Source organism: Merops nubicus, unplaced genomic scaffold (genome assembly GCF_000691845.1).
Source record: "Merops nubicus isolate BGI_N331 unplaced genomic scaffold, ASM69184v1 scaffold20960, whole genome shotgun sequence".
NCBI lineage: Eukaryota > Metazoa > Chordata > Aves > Coraciiformes > Meropidae > Merops > Merops nubicus.
Window position 1 is genome coordinate 24,211 of NW_008582453.1, and position 15,534 is coordinate 39,744.

The window sequence follows — 15,534 nt, forward strand, 5'->3', positions numbered from 1 at the left end:
GTAGCAGTGAACTCATTTCAGCAACAGTGCTTGTAGGAGTAGCACAGGTCAGAATGAGCAATATGTATAGGAAGAACTTTGATTGTACTTTGTGTATTGGAGTGGAGAGCTTAGCATCACTTTTTTCTTTGGCAATCTTATCAATAGCTGTGTAAAGGGGCAAGTATTTAGTTTGACCTCAGCATCATCTAGAAATTGTAGTGAAATCCTGGTCGCTTCTGATCACTGAAAGAGAGATCAATAACTGAGTGCTCAGCTGAAGGAGGTGCATTTTTGCAGCAAACAGTTTAGGATTCTAATTGCTCCTTCTAGGAAGATACAGAAGAGTGGAGGCGTTTTCAGGCTGATCTGCAGACCGCCGTGGTTGTAGCCAATGATATTAAGTGTGAAGCCCAGCAGGAGCTCCGTGTGGTGAAGAGGAAGCTTCAGGAGGAAGAGGAGAAGAATGCCAGACTGCAGAAGGAGCTGGATGAAGTGAAGGGCAGCAACAGGTTGGTTACTTACAAAGTCCAAGATTTGATCTCTGTGACTGCTAACATGCATGCCAAGTGCTTTGTCAATAACTATTCATTGGCTTGGATGTGCATGTTGTCTGTTTTTAACTCTTCTGACAGATTTTGTTGTCTCTTATTCTAAGGTGTTTCTGTTCTTTTTCTTTTTGGCAGTCTAGTTCTGTCAGCTAGGCCATGAAAGCTTTAATCAGCGAATATTAAGTGATAACAATTGCCAATATCCTCTTCTAACTCCATTCTCAGTATGGCATTCCACTGTGTTTGGCCTTCACAACTCTCTGTGCAGCTGCATTAAACTGTCTGTGAAAAGATTGATTTGCTATATATGTTCAGTGGAGCATCCAGAAAAGAATCACTTAATGTGAGAGGAGTCAAGGCCTGTATATGCTCAAATTAAAATGAGGACTAGCTGGACTTCTTTGTTCTGCAAGTCTGATACGTGTTGACTGAGTGACCAATGCAAGTAGTAGAACTCCTCAGCTCACATCTCCTGTCCTTAATTTGAAACCTGTTGTGTGATTTGCTGTGTTGAATGCTCTGGACTGTGACCTGGGTTAGCATTTAGCTCAGAAGTGACTTCACTATGCAGTGGACCCACCTATAAATGAATTGCTGTAGTCTCAGTGCTTGGAGAGGGAACAGGAATTGTGAGCCATTCATACTTGGTGTGGTAAGCTGTACATGTGGGGCTTCCCTCTGTGGGAGCATGGTAAAAACAAAAGTGCCTTTTACAATTGAATCTGGACTCAGTACAGGTGCCTTACAATGTGGCTTTATACAGAGCATTGCATAAAGTACCACCCTTCATTCCAGAAATCAGAATACAGTTCAAGAAAAGAAGGAAAACAAAAAGATGTGTTTGAAAGAAGACCCAAAATCTCTAAAGAGTGCTCTGCTCTTTATTTGCATTGCTGACAGCAGAGCCAGCAGAGCTGCTGTGATGGGAATTTGTACTGGGGGAAAGAAGACAAAATAACACAAACAGTGGTGCTGTTCATCAAAAACGTGTGCCAAATTAATTTTACTCCTCTATATTTTTCCATTTAATCTCTCTCCCAGTAGATTCATGGCCACTGGTAGAATCAGACACAGGAACACAGTGAATCCTGTAATTTCTTTCAGGTGGAGTAACAGTCCAGCTTTGTTGCACATATTTTGTTGCTGTTTTCCACTCAGGAGTTTCCACAGCAGCTGTTCAGTAGATGGGAGCAAAAAGATGGGAGGGCTTTTGTGCGGAGGTGTGTGGATCAGAATCCCTGGACTGAAGGAACAGAAATACTTCTTTTCAGAAGAATAAAGGAATGTGTTTAAGCTCCAGTTTCATTATCAGAGTCCCCAGTGGATACAAAGAAAAGCTCTTACAGACTCTGTATTCAGACACAATGATTACCAGACAGTACTTAAGTTCTGGGCTCTGTTTCCATTCCTAGTTTGCTCTTAAGGAAATTTCTGTTGTTTAGAATGGGGTCCGTATATAAGGGTCTGAATCATATACTTGTAGCTTCCCTTTTTCATTCTTCTGGGTTTTAATCTGAAGGTGTATTTGACAATACTTAAACTGAAGAGAAGATGACCTGCTAATTTGCAAACTGGGATATTTGTCTTCCATGTGTAAGAAACACGGCTGCACTGTCAGCTCTTTGGCATAAGAAGCCTGAGCTGAAAATACTGCTTTTGAAATTAGATTCCCAGAATCCACACACATGTAGTTCCAGAAGGAGGTATTCAGACATATATTTAATTAAGTCAGCTTTGGCATTTATCTCTCCCTCCTTCACATACAGAGAGATATATGTGTGTCTGTGTGTCACGTTGACTATCTGCATAGCTTGCTTTGAGTATTACATTGATCACGGAGCCAGATATACTGTCTGCAGTGGGAAATATTTATTGTCTTTCAAAGACAGGTATGAGACCAAATTTTGCATCTGTCAGTTTAAGTATAACTAATTTGACTCGCAGTGTCCAAGCAGAGTGCAAAATTTCTGTACTGTATGGTGTGGAAAAGGCAATGGAGCCTCTGTAAGTTGTTGTCTGAAGAAAGCAGTGATCAACAGCTAAGCACTGAAATTTGAAAACTGGACTGACCTATAAAATAAATTCTTGAAGTCACCAAAGCTCCTGCTGAGAGCCAGTCCTACACTCCCAGTCATTTTTGCATTCCCTGTCACTGTCTTCCCCAGCACCTCAGCTTCTTTCACCCAGAAAGTCCTGGGGAAGTTCTCATTGCTTGTAGTCAGCTTTCACAAATGCTACTGCTCAGAATCAGCAGTAGGTTCTGGTACCTGCAGTGACTTTGGATGCATGCTCAGCACTGGTGGAAACAGTTTGTAGCATGATACCTTAACTCAGTCTATAAAGCATTCCTCATATCTGCTAATGCTGAGCAGCTGTGGACTCAACTGAGCACCCAACAGTCCCTAGTGAAAGTTTCCCTGTCTGATTTTTAAGCTCTGATTGGAAAATATACCTTCTAAATAGCTTGCTACTCAAATGGTTTGGCAAAATCTCAACCATCTCCTGAGGGTCATTACACTCCACCTCATAAATAGATCTTGAAGCCAATCTCTCTCCTCCGACATCCTGCCATTTTAATGCTTGCCAGTGGCTGCCTGAGTTCCTGCCTCCAAGTTTGATTTCACCGTTACAACCTTCTAATCAGACAAAAAGTCATTTTTGGTTCAGGAACAGCCAAAGAACTTGCAGAAAAAATCCTGATGAGGTCATCAGAGTTCTTCTGAATGAAGGTAAGAGCCTCCCAAAGGCATCTTTAACACAGATTTAATGTCTAATTCTATGACTAAGAATGTTGGGGGGAGGTTGGACCAGAATAAAAGAAATGAAGTAAGGAGTTAACTTGTCTCAAGTTAGTACTGATTGAAACCTACAAACTGATGAACCCATGTTTCAGAGAGTCTTCTGTGATATTTTACATCAGAATTAATGTTATTTCTCTGCAGTAAAATGCAGAAGCTTACAAGCCACTGTGGTGTAACTGTCTCCTCACAGGTGGTGGAAATTGAAATTGTATCATCTTCATCCATGGAGGTTTCCAAGACCAGCCAGGATAAGACCCTGAGTAACCTGGTCTGACTTCATAGCTGACCCTGCTTTGAGCAGAAAGTTGGACTAGGTGACTTCCCCAGGTCCCTTCCAACCTGGATTACCCTGTGATTCTGTAGCAAGTTTTATCTTTTCAGAACACTCACTTCCAAAATAAATTCATTTTTTTGTAGCTGTTTTAGCATGAAATATTGAAGTGGTGGAAAAAAAATGCTATATTTGGTTTGTAATACAAAGAAAGAAAGTTATTGCTGAAAGTTCCCAAATAACAATGGCTCTTTTTGGCTTCATTACACACCCATTTCCAAGGCTTTCTAGCAATAAGCACTTTAACAGCAGTGAAAGTTTCAAAGACTTGCTTTTTTCTCAAAATAATTTTGGCACTATAAAATTATGTGCCTTGAACCAAGAGCATGGAAAGAAAACAGTTGGGCTGGGAATAATAGTCAGGAAACAGAGAAATTCTACCTGTAATTAAGTGAGCATCATCATAGAATAGTAAAAACAAATTATCCAAGTCTTCAAACGGAAGCCTAAAGTCAAGGTTGTGCTGTATCCCACTAATTTGCTTCTGTTCTTCCTCCTAAGTCTCAAATGCCACAGCATGGCAGTGTTACATGCTTTTTCTTCTGGAAATAAGCTTCTACTCTGTGTATTAAACTCTGCTGTCAGTCTGTATGTGCTGATGTGCTGCTCATTTGTGCCTGTGTTTTGCAGCTGTTCTGTCTATAGGGCTTGGATAGTTCATTCTGCTCTCACTGAAAGTAAGCACCTAGAATGTTAGAGCAGGGGCCTTGAAGTTTGCTTGCTCTGGTCAGTGACCACTCACAGCTGGTTTATGGTTTGGATTTTTTTTACACTGGATGGAGATTATTCCATCCCCTTTGGTATAAGGACCTTGACAGAGGTAGAGCAACTCTAGTTGCCCTGCATGGGTTCATGTACCCACTTTGAATAAAAATTGCTAAAAGATTGGAGGAAAGGAAAGCCAGGAATGCTGCCATCCCTGTCCTTTGAAATTGATTCCCTGACTTTAAGTACTTAATTTCTTTCTATCTGAGCAACAAATATTTTTTTTTCTTCTGTATTTCATATGGCTGTTTGCTCATTTTATCCCAAAGCTGAGTTAGTGGAGTGTTAAGGCACTCCCTCAACTGCCCAACACCATCATCTTCTTCCCCCTGCCCTTAATTTAGTGGTGATGGGATGATTAACTGTAGAATAGAGAGCTGTGCCTCAGGATGGACGTTGTGTTGCTTCCTATAACTTCCCTGATTGTTGTTTATATCTCCCTAGGTGCCTGATCTCTGCCAGCTAACACAGCCCTGAGTAGATGCACAGCCAGGCCTGTGAGACACTTCAGGACACAACTTCAGCCTGCAGCTGAAAAAGGGAAGTTTCAATTTGAGAAAGCACCTCCAGTTTTTCATTGCCCTGCAAAAGTCAAGTGTATTGCAAAGTGTGAATGCTGCTCAGGTCCACCTCCTCCCCATGAGTGAGAGCCTGTTACTTAGTTTCAGAAGGCTTCTCTCTTCAGAGGACTCCATGAGGCAAAAAAAGTTCTGAATTATTCTAAAACAAACTAGGCTATAAGAGTAATGACAGAGACTGGGGGAACTGAAGTAACTGAGGGCTTTTTTTTCAGGGATGGGGGTATTTGCCCTGAAACAGAAATTCTACCGTGCCATTTTAAGCTTGAGCAAAAAAAAATAAAACTGAGTGTGTATGTCTAATTTGTAAAACTTCCTGTGCATACACCTGGAGTTCTGTAGGTGGCTTCAGACCTGTGATGTTGCAGTGACAAGGCACTCACCGCTGGGTGGCATGGCTGACTCGGCGTCTGTTAGGCAGCAGGGTGCTGCTGGAGGAGCACATCCTGCTATGATTTTCACAAAGAATGTCCCAGAGGAGGTTTGTCCTGGCTGTGAGAATTGCAGAGGGAGAGGTGGAAGGAAAAGAAATGAGTATGTGAAGCCCCTAGTGCATATCTACTCAGAAAGGAGTCTTTCTTATGCCCTTAACTCAGGTGAAGTATATGATGATCAGGGAGAACTCGCTGAAGTTCAGCTTTGCAACTGGAGACACCTGGAGAGGGCTTTACCTGGATGCTAAGGAGAAACTCAGAAGTCACCATCTCTACCAGGAGAGATCTTCAGGATTCGTTCCAGGACTGGAATTTCACCTTTTGGCCATCCTTTCCTTCTGGATGTGAAGACCTAGCAAGGGCCTGGTCTCAGAGCAGGCTGAGCTAGCAGAGGACTCTGCAGGATGTCCTGGCTTGGACATGGCCTTCACCTTTGTGCCGTGCCACTGGAGTGTATGCATATATGCACACTTGTGTTGCCTTTTTCTTCTGTGCTGGCAGCTGTTAAATGTTGGGGTTTATGTTTAAGAAACACATATTGAAGTGCCAAATAAATGTTTAAGTGTCTGGAATTGTCTGCTGCCTGCCCTTGGCCTCTCTTCTGTTCTGTGCATCAGTTGCTGTGTGTCTCTTCTTTGTGTCCCTTTATTTCAGGAGGATTCACAGCAATTACAGGAACTGTATCAAAGACTAGATTGCAGAGTAATGATTTCTGAAAATATCAAAGCTGCTGTTGCCAAAATCTACACATTAAACACAAAGACTTGCACCTTTTTGGTGGTCTGTCGTCCACATAATCTCCTTGCTTTCTAGGTTTGGAACAACTGTTGCCATTAGAGCAAACTCACTGCAGTTACTTCTCTCACCACTGAATGAATGAAAGAAACTAGGCAGTGGCTTTGTGAAAAGGGCTGTATGTTTTAGTCCCTTTGTGGCTAAAGTGCTCTGCTTCCTCCTGGAGCTGCTCCACTTAAGCCAGCTGCACTTGCAGCATTTATCTATGTAAAGCATTCATTCTCACTTCCAGGAAAGCACACAGCAGTGGGTGACATTTTGCTCAAATCCATTCTTTTTGTAGAAGAACTTGCTTAGTCTTCCTGGATGGCCTAAACTATACTAAGCTGAATGAATTCTGCACACAGGGAGTAATTTTTGGTTTGAAGTTACAGCTTGTCATCAATCTAAGTCACGTTCTCCTATACCATCCTCCTGAATTAGCTTGCTACTGAAAGTTAAGCTCTTGCTCTTCTGCTTCTCTATTAAGGAACCCATATATGTACACATACATGCATCCCCTCATCATACAGATATTCCTCTTCTAAAATGGAAGGTACTCACCAAATTTCATAACTCTCCATTGCTTGTTGGCTGGCGTGTGTTGGTTTTAGCTGAAGCAAATAGGTCTCACCACAATTCCTCTTACCTTTTGTGCCAAGGTTTGCAGCATGAGAAGTCTCAGTTTTCTGCTGTGATTTTGTTTAGTCTAGGAGGTTGTTTTGGGGTGCATTAGAAGCCTGTTATAAATACACAGACTTAAGATTACAGGAAGCATCCTAACAAAACTGGAACCAGTAGTAGCTCCAGCACTTGAGTCTTCATAATTACTCTGTACAATGACAGAATGACATGTGATTTCTCAATGGATTTTTCTGGGGCATGGCACAGGGACTGCTCTAGTTACTTGAACTTTATTTAACATGTTTGCTTCCTTTTGCAATCAAAGGCTAGACTGAGGAGACTAGTCTGTGAGGCTTGAGCTGTTTGTGGAGTTAAATCCTAACCAATGAAGGGGCAGCTGTTTAAAGCATACCTCTGGCTTCCTTTATTCTTAAGATTTACCAGTTGGCCTTACAGGCATTTATTATTCCATCCTTACTCTGGTGGTACTCCCCAAACCTTGTGCATACCCTTGTTACCTGCATAACTAGACACAACTAGTGGCCTGTTTAATTCTTGATAATGGGTTGCATTGGGTGGCTTGGTAGCTTGAGGGAGAAATCTGTCCTTCCTCCATGCTTTACTAGAGGCAGGACTCCCTTAGCTTTTATGCTTTTGTTTCACTGAAGTGCAAATTCTATCACCTGTTGTTTTGTTGTTCGTGCCTTATGAAGCCACAGAAGAAAAAGTGAAAGGGAAAACTTAAAGTTAGTCCACAAAACACTGGCTTCCTCAGAGCTCAGTGAATCTTATCCAGTCTGCCTTTCCTCCTGATTGGATTAAATGCAGAATGGAACTGAAAGGGATTTTTCTTTAGTCCTCTGCCTCTGCAGGCTTCCCTGGCACTCAAAGAGCTTGAATGAATTAGCAAAGAAATAGCCAATGTCTGCTTAAAGACAGCACCTCCTTAAGCTCTGCCCAAAGTAGAAACGTGAGTCACTCTTAGTCTTTTATTCATTGACATCCTTCAGCCCCTTGCATTTGGTAGACTCTGATGCCAAAAGGGAAAGAAAAAGGCTTTGACTTCTATTTTTAGCTTAACAGAAGTTGTTCAGCCCTGTAGGCCCTTCCTGTATGGAGCCCTCCAGCCTTCTCATGAAATAATTCCTGGGTTTGTGTTCACGTAGACCTCGGTGCCTGCTGTACTAAAAGCAGGGGAGTGTGACAATGCCTCAGAACCTGTAGGTCAGCACGTAGTTCTTAAGCAGCTGGCAGGTCAGGGAAGTAATGTATAATTACTGACTTTTTACCTGACTAGGCTTTGTTATCCAGTTGCAGCTTTCCTAAACTAAATCTAGGTAATTACACGTGAAGTCTCCCTGAGAGCCAGCAGGTAAGTACATTGCTAAGCAGTGTCAGACAGGTCTGTGAAACGTGTGACTAGGAGCCACAGTTACACTGTATGATTCCATTTGCTGTTTAACAGAGCTGGGGACTTGCCTGTACTAACTCCTCTAAGTCCAGCACCTAATCTTGACTTTGGAATGGCTTTTCCATGGAGTAACTTAATGATCCTTCCTGTTAAAATATGAACCCTGTTTCTATTTCGAGCTTGCCTGTCTTCATTCTAGCCATTGAATTTTGGTATTCTTGGTGTCTGCTAGGATGAAACACTGAACAGTCCTATTCCTCATATAGCTACTTATGGACTGTGATTGAAGATTTACTTATTCAGCAGATGTCCTTATTGATAAACTATAAGAGTTGAGTTTCCAAAGTTTTTCATTATCAAGTATATTTTCTCATTTGATTTTTATGGCTCTTATCTGAACCCCGTCCAATTATTTTATTTTCAATTATGGCATTCTAATTGGTAACAGTAATTCCAGCAGTGGTCACACCAATTAAAAACATAGAGTGTAAAATAACATCTTTCTCTTTGGTTACTTTCCTCATTGTATGCTGAAGACCACAGTAGCTGTATTGAAAGCCCACCTTCAGGTAATTATCAATGATTACTCACAAGTCTCATCAAGCTGCTTTTTTCTGTGATAATCCTCTATCCTTTGTGAGGATGGGGAATGAGGATGATATGGTTAACAATGCAGAAAGGTTTGTTACACTCAATTTAACACTTGCCAGGCACTCTGAGTAAAGAACATGAACATTCTAATGAGTGACCCATGTCCTGGGCATTGCAATAAAAGATGCACCTCATTGGGTTTGCATTGCTACCTATAAAGACCTTTAATCTCTGCTTCCATTTCCTCTTGCCCCTGACTTTGATGTGGTCTCTGCTTTGCAGGCTGACAGCTGAGGAGGTAGAATCTCTAGAGGCAGATACAGCCAACCGCTGGCAAGGAGTCTGCATCAGCAGAGCATCTCCCACACCCTCAGAATCTGCAGCCACTGTGAAGTCCCTGATAAAATCATTTGATTTAGGATGCTCAGGTATTTGAACACTGTATTTTGTACTTTTTTTCTAGCAGTGAGCAGATAATTATCATTTTCTGCTCCTTCACATTTCTTCATGTTTATTTTCTGTGAGTGCTGGGTACATAAATACTGTGTGTGGATTGTCACTACACCAGTGCTTCCCTGTGCTGAAAAGAGGGAGATAGTTTGGTTTGCAGTGCAAATGTTTCCACATTTTTTTTCCTTGCAGGTAGTACTGGACAAAATATTACAGTTCACAAGGTCCCCAGGAGCCCTCTAAGTGGAATTCCAGTGAGGACAGCCCCAGCAGCTGCTGTTTCTCCCATGCAGGTATAAGAAGCACTTTACATCCTTGTGGTCTTAAAATGGGTAGATGCAGGGTTTGCTGCAGCATGACACAGCTTCAGCATGCATGTGTTGACAAGAGGAAGGGGAAACTCATTGTTTTATTTGCTGTGAAACATCAAATGCTGTAGAACTAACAAAAAGGATCAAAGTGGGTTTGCCTTTGACTTCAGCTTGGAGGTCTCAGTGGACGGATGTGAATTCTTTGGAATACAATTCTGAACTTTAATCACTGTTGACCAGAAAATAGATTTCACTTATTGGGAGTGACAGGAAACAACAAACTAAGCCAGGTAGTAAGAATGTGTTTGGGTTTGTGACACTAGATTGTTTGACAAGAGAAAAAAATGATGCAAATAGAAACAAGAAACATTTCAGGAGCCAATATAGTACCAGCTAAAACTATGGTCCTTTTCTCCTTTTATTTTTCACAACCATTTATCCAGCTCTGTGTATAATTGACACCTTGTTGAAAGGTTGCTGTATTCCTCCATCTGTTTTGTGGTTGTGAGGTAGCAGAAGCATCTCTTCTTTCTGTTGGCCTGTTAAAGTGTGATGGCTACTATTTTTTTTTTAAATGATCTTTTATATGTTTGTTTCATAGAGACATTCTGTTTATAATAGTGCTAAGCCAGCTAGCAAGGGTGTTGCCAGACACACAGACCTTTCAGATCTTCCTCTTGCAGGTAAGTTGCAGTAAATGTACAAATGTTGCCTCTTTTTATCAGCAAAAGCTTGTCATTAGCTGTTGGCCTCTTCCTGGGCCATTTTTCATCTCATATGGTCAAAGGAAACATGAAAAAGTGTCTTCAGAGTCTTTGTTTTAGAGGGCTTATTCATTTTGTCATGTTTCCCTCCCCATCTTGACCACAGCCTTAGAAAACTAAAAAATAGCTGATTTATTATGGTTTGCCAACATAAACTTGCCTCCTTTATTTCAAAGTATCCATGGCACCTCTCTAATCCATGCTGTGGAACACGAGAGGATTGGATTTTGTTCAACATGTATATATGGGGAACAAGTCCAAAGCACTGTCTTCTGAGGGTTTATTTGTTTTTAAATTACCCTTCATTTGAAATACATGAAACATTTTAGATACCAATGTGACTGATTTAGGAGAAGTCATATTTGGGCTGGAAATAGTTTGTTTTCAGAGTTCTCAAGAGATGCGTTTGTTTTTATTTCACACTTTGCTTTTGTTCTCTTGTCATTTAATATTCTTTTCTACCAGTGTTTGTTTCCCATTTTCTCCAGGGCCCTTCATTTTGATTATCTGGTCCTGAATGTAGTTGTTGCATGGGAATCAAAGCTAGTAATAACAGATTATTGAATTTTGAAGGACAGCTGAGGTATTATATTCCTGTACTGAAACCTCAGTGAAACTGCAGGGAGGCACAAAAAAAATCACAACTTCTTGATTGGTAGAGTGGATTTTCTGCAATAGTTTGCTAGCACAGGAGAGAAATTAGAACCTGTCTGCATTTTTAAACTTTTCAGATAGTCTGCTAAGATTCCCCTTCTGCCATTCAAAGATGAAGAGATACTGGATCTGAACAGCAAAATGGGTTATAGGGTAGATGGCAGCATAAACAAATAACATCTTGTCTGTGCTACTGGCTTCTCCTCTAGGAGTAAATTCTAAGCAAGCAGAAATTATCAGTTGAACAGACAGGGTTTACTTTATTGTATCAGTTGGTTTCCAGAAGGTGTCTTGCATGAGAGTATGCAATGATCCTAAACTGAACATAAGACCTTCTTAATCTCTACCAGTTTACTGTAGAGTGAGGTAATCTCTCAACTGTGAAATATAATGCCAGTCCTTAATAAATATCCCACTTAAGGCTGTAGATAATTGCTGTTATTACCCATAGACAATTATTCTTTGAAAATCTGTGGAAATCAATTAGCTGTTATATGGTAAAAATAAATGGCTGCTTATCTAACAAGTTCCTGCATTTACAGCTTCTCGTTGTACCTGGGTTTAATTTAGTTCCAATAATCCATAGCAAAGGTTTACTCACTATAAAGCTGTAATAGCTCTGGCTCCAATCTCAATAATCCTAGAAGGCAGTTGATCCAAGCCCTATGCAAACAACACTGAATTAAAAAATATCCCCAAGGAAATTCAGACTGAAGTAGTCTCCATAATAATAATCTTCAGGCTGATTCCATCTGACCAGTATCCCAGCAGGGTTCTCTGATGTCCTTAATATGACCCAGAAGTTGGATCTTTGGAGAGGAGAATGGATTACTTCGCTGAGAGAGCTGATCTTTGCCTCTGATCTTTTCATTTAGAATTAGAGGTTTACTGGTTCTGTTCTGGAGTTTCTAGCAGCTAGAAATAAGTCAAAGGAAGCATATTACTCATGCAAGTGAGACTCAAAGTGCTGTTAACTTGCACCACTTCAGGCACTACTGTATAATTCAAGCTGGTAACCACAAAGTTTCTTTAGATAGTGCGAACAGAATGTGGTTTTCCTTAATCGTGCTGCGTATTTTTCATATGATTATTATCCTGTTTCTCTTTCCAAATGACTCCTAGTATGCCCTCGCCTTCTTCCTCTTTTCTTTCCAGCTAGATGCTTCCAATAGCCTTTAAGCCAATCTGGGATCCTTCCTTCTCCTTCTTTTCCTGTATCCTGCGTGAGCAATCCGGAATGATTGGCACGCACTTCCTAATTAGGCTGTGCCATTACCCAGACCAATTATGCTAATGACAATTTAACAGTGCCCTTTTTTTTTTTTGCTATCCTTATGAACTAGTGAGAAGCCTACATTCATCTTCATGCTGTTCAGATTTTATTGATGTGCCTTTTGCAGGAGATTTGTTTCTCTAAGCAGAATATTCTCGTGTTTAAGACAGCCCCAAGAAACATCCACTGGTTGCTTGTCTGATTGGTGTGGCTATTTAAATTTGAGGCAGCACCCCATAAATTCAGCATAATGAGGAGCTAGAAGAGTCAAAAACATTGGAATATATAGTGGAAAATTAAAAACCAAACCAAAACCAAAACCACACTTTCTAAAAGGATGCTGTGTGTTGGTTCTTGTCTGTTATGGTTTCATGGTGCACACAGAGCAGGGACAGGTGAGTGGAAGGAAGGATGACCCTGACTGAATAAGGTCTGTGCAGCTCAGTGCAGCAAAGCTCTGCCAAGAGCCAAGCTGATAGATAGCAGACAACCTCCTGGGACTGGATTCTGCCTCCATCTGGGCTTTTTAACAGATAGGAATTTAGCAGCCCCTTATGCTGTGGAAAGAAGATGTGGAAATGCCTATAGCTCTCAGCAGCTACAAGTGCTGGTGTAGTCTTATGAAATTTAGGAGCCAAAGCAAGGGCAGCTGCATGCCTTTTGGGAGGAGGATGTGCTTATCTTGCAACTTCTGAAACACCACCCCCCACCTATCCCCACTGACTGCTGAAATGAAATTTAGGACTGATTCAGTGATACTGCCTTTGTTGAGGCTGAGATAAGAAGGAATACACACCTCTGGGTAATTGGGTCTTAACTGATAATTATCATAGGGAGGTAACTGAAAAAGAAGAGAAAAAGTTGTTTTCCATGTTCAGTGGATTTCTGATAACAGCTCATGATGTTGTGGCCATAGATTCTGGCTTGTGATAGTTTGTCTACAGAAGCAAAGCAGCCAACTTTCCCTGTGTTACACCTCACTCTGCCTCACAACTGAGATGCATGGGGAGATAATTTGATTTCTGTGATATCTTTGGCTTCTCTTCAAAAATGTATCAGCATTGGATTCCATGGCTGCTAATTTTGTTGATTTGATTTTATTTATAAATACATACACATTAAAATATATATCACAAAGTATATAAAAATATGTAATATGTGTAATAAAAATACAGTTGCATCTGCTCTGAGTGTATGGAAGCTTCCCAAAGTTCTGTCAGAGAGGGTGCCAAGCATCATGAGATAAGTGCCTTTTGCTGCTGCCTTGAGCTGGGTTGTGTTCAGGAGATGAGAGGCTTTCTTGTTACAAGTCTGCTAATGGCAGAAAAGAAATTATTGTACTAGGGCTGCTCAGTCATCTGGTGATCAGCTTTTGAACCTTTCAGACTGGAGATTTTGGTATTTCCCCTCATTCACCTGAGGCCCCTACCCCCCAGCAGGAGTATCAATCACAGGAAACCAGGCAGTCTGTACTGTTGAAATCATCAAAGCCACTGCTTGTTATGATCACCTCTAATCTGCTCAAGGTTTCCAAGCCCCATGTGTGTTTAATGAACAAATGAGTACATTTGTTTAGAATCAAAACAGCAGACTACATATTGTGTGCTGGGTGGCAGGACAGCGATTAATCAAGTTCCTCAGGCTGCAAGCTGATGGCTTCTTTCTTTTTTAATTCCCACAGACCTTCTGAAGGGGAGAAATGAAGAGCTGAAACCAGATCATTACCTCCGAAAAAGCCCCTCCCTGGAATCCCTGAGCAAACCCCCTATGGCCTTCAGCAGCAGAATGCTTACCTCTACCCCCAGCAGCTTGAAACCCCAAAGCAAACTCAGGTACCAACTGGGTTTCCTGGGAAAAGCAACACACTGGAAAGATTGGCAGCATTACCTGCCACCAAGATGAATGTTCTAACCTAGTGGACCCCTGTCTCCAGTGGAAACTCTGGCTGTATCAGATCCAGATATTAAAATTCAGATTATAATAACCACAGTTATCTATCTGCAAAATGAGCAATCATGACAAAAGGAGGATAGCAAGTTTTCAGGAGCCACTAAGTTGTATACAAGAATTCCATCATGTGTATGAGCTGGTCAGCCCTCATTATCTTACTATAGCTTTGCGTGTTATAGTTGAGTTAAAAACTAAGAGCTTTGAGGTCTAAGGGAAAGCTGAACTCAATTTACTTCTTGTAAGTACTTGGGGAAAAAACATACATATTTTCCTCTGATCTTCACCGTTATTTCCAGCAGTAAAAGCTGTAGGGTGGAGACACTGTGGGTGTTTTGGTTGTTGGCCTTTAACAGTCCTCAAGGCTTTGACTGCAATACAGCTTCCAGATTTTTCATTTTATTCAAGAACTTGTTCTGCAGCAACTCAACTGGATGTGAATTTGCTGTTACAGATTCTTTAGATAGTTTCCTTCAATTCTACACCCCAGCTTCTTGTTTTCAATAGCAAATATAGAATGCAAGCTCCGAAAGTTATTACAGTTGGGTTTACCTTTAGTTTCTGTGCTGCTATCCTGCTTTGCCATACAGCAGTTATTTACACACTGGTAGAAAACAAGAGACTTCAAGCATATTTATCTTCTTCTCCCTTATACCTCCCTGGATTAGTGTGGAGAGGAAGGACCCACTGGCAGCCCTGGCTCGGGAGTATGGTGGTTCAAAGAGGAATGCTCTGTTGAAATGGTGCCAAAAGAAGACTGAAGGTTACCAGGTAAGGGAATAGGTACATTTTTACTTTTCTCTGGAGAGTAATTCATCACTTCCCTATAGGTGTGCAGTAAGCAGTATCACTTCAAAGGTACATGGGTATTTCAGTCTGCTCATTTTTGCATGTTTATTTTTGCTGGGTGTTCTCCATCCTCTCCCTTCAGGTTTCTTTAAAGCTGCAGTCCCTGGTACTACATTGTAGTAAGTAATTCAGATAAAAAGCCCAGAATATTTACTGCATCAAAGTTGCTAATGGTGAGGAACAGAGTGTATATGTGCAGCAATTTGGCATTAATCTTTGAAATGACATGCTATTTTGGTTTTCTGTAGACTTCTGTCACCAGTGTGCTATTGTGAGAGTCTTTTCAATGGTCATTTCTGTAAAACCAAAGAAATATTTATTTGTTGGCCTCACCCAAATGAAGTTTGCAGCACAGGGCCTTGCTCTTTCTGATCTATTGCAATTTAACAGGATTTTACAAAAAAAACAAGTGTTGACTGCATTTCTTTGCAGAGTGATTTTCACTGT

General features: G+C 41.0%; 1 protein-coding gene across 1 annotated transcript in view; it reads left to right on the plus strand.

The window, feature by feature from the left end:
- The window catches only part of SPECC1 (sperm antigen with calponin homology and coiled-coil domains 1), a gene marked incomplete at its 5' end in the record, with an annotated part of 38,026 nt that overhangs the window by 4,642 nt on the left and 17,850 nt on the right, over positions 1 to 15,534 (plus strand). The window contains 6 exons of the mRNA XM_008937719.1: positions 313 to 491; positions 9,122 to 9,267; positions 9,482 to 9,582; positions 10,202 to 10,283; positions 13,973 to 14,123; positions 14,907 to 15,009. Of these exons, the coding sequence (XP_008935967.1) occupies positions 313 to 491; positions 9,122 to 9,267; positions 9,482 to 9,582; positions 10,202 to 10,283; positions 13,973 to 14,123; positions 14,907 to 15,009 (762 nt within the window). The remainder of the gene's footprint in view (positions 1 to 312; positions 492 to 9,121; positions 9,268 to 9,481; positions 9,583 to 10,201; positions 10,284 to 13,972; positions 14,124 to 14,906; positions 15,010 to 15,534) is intronic.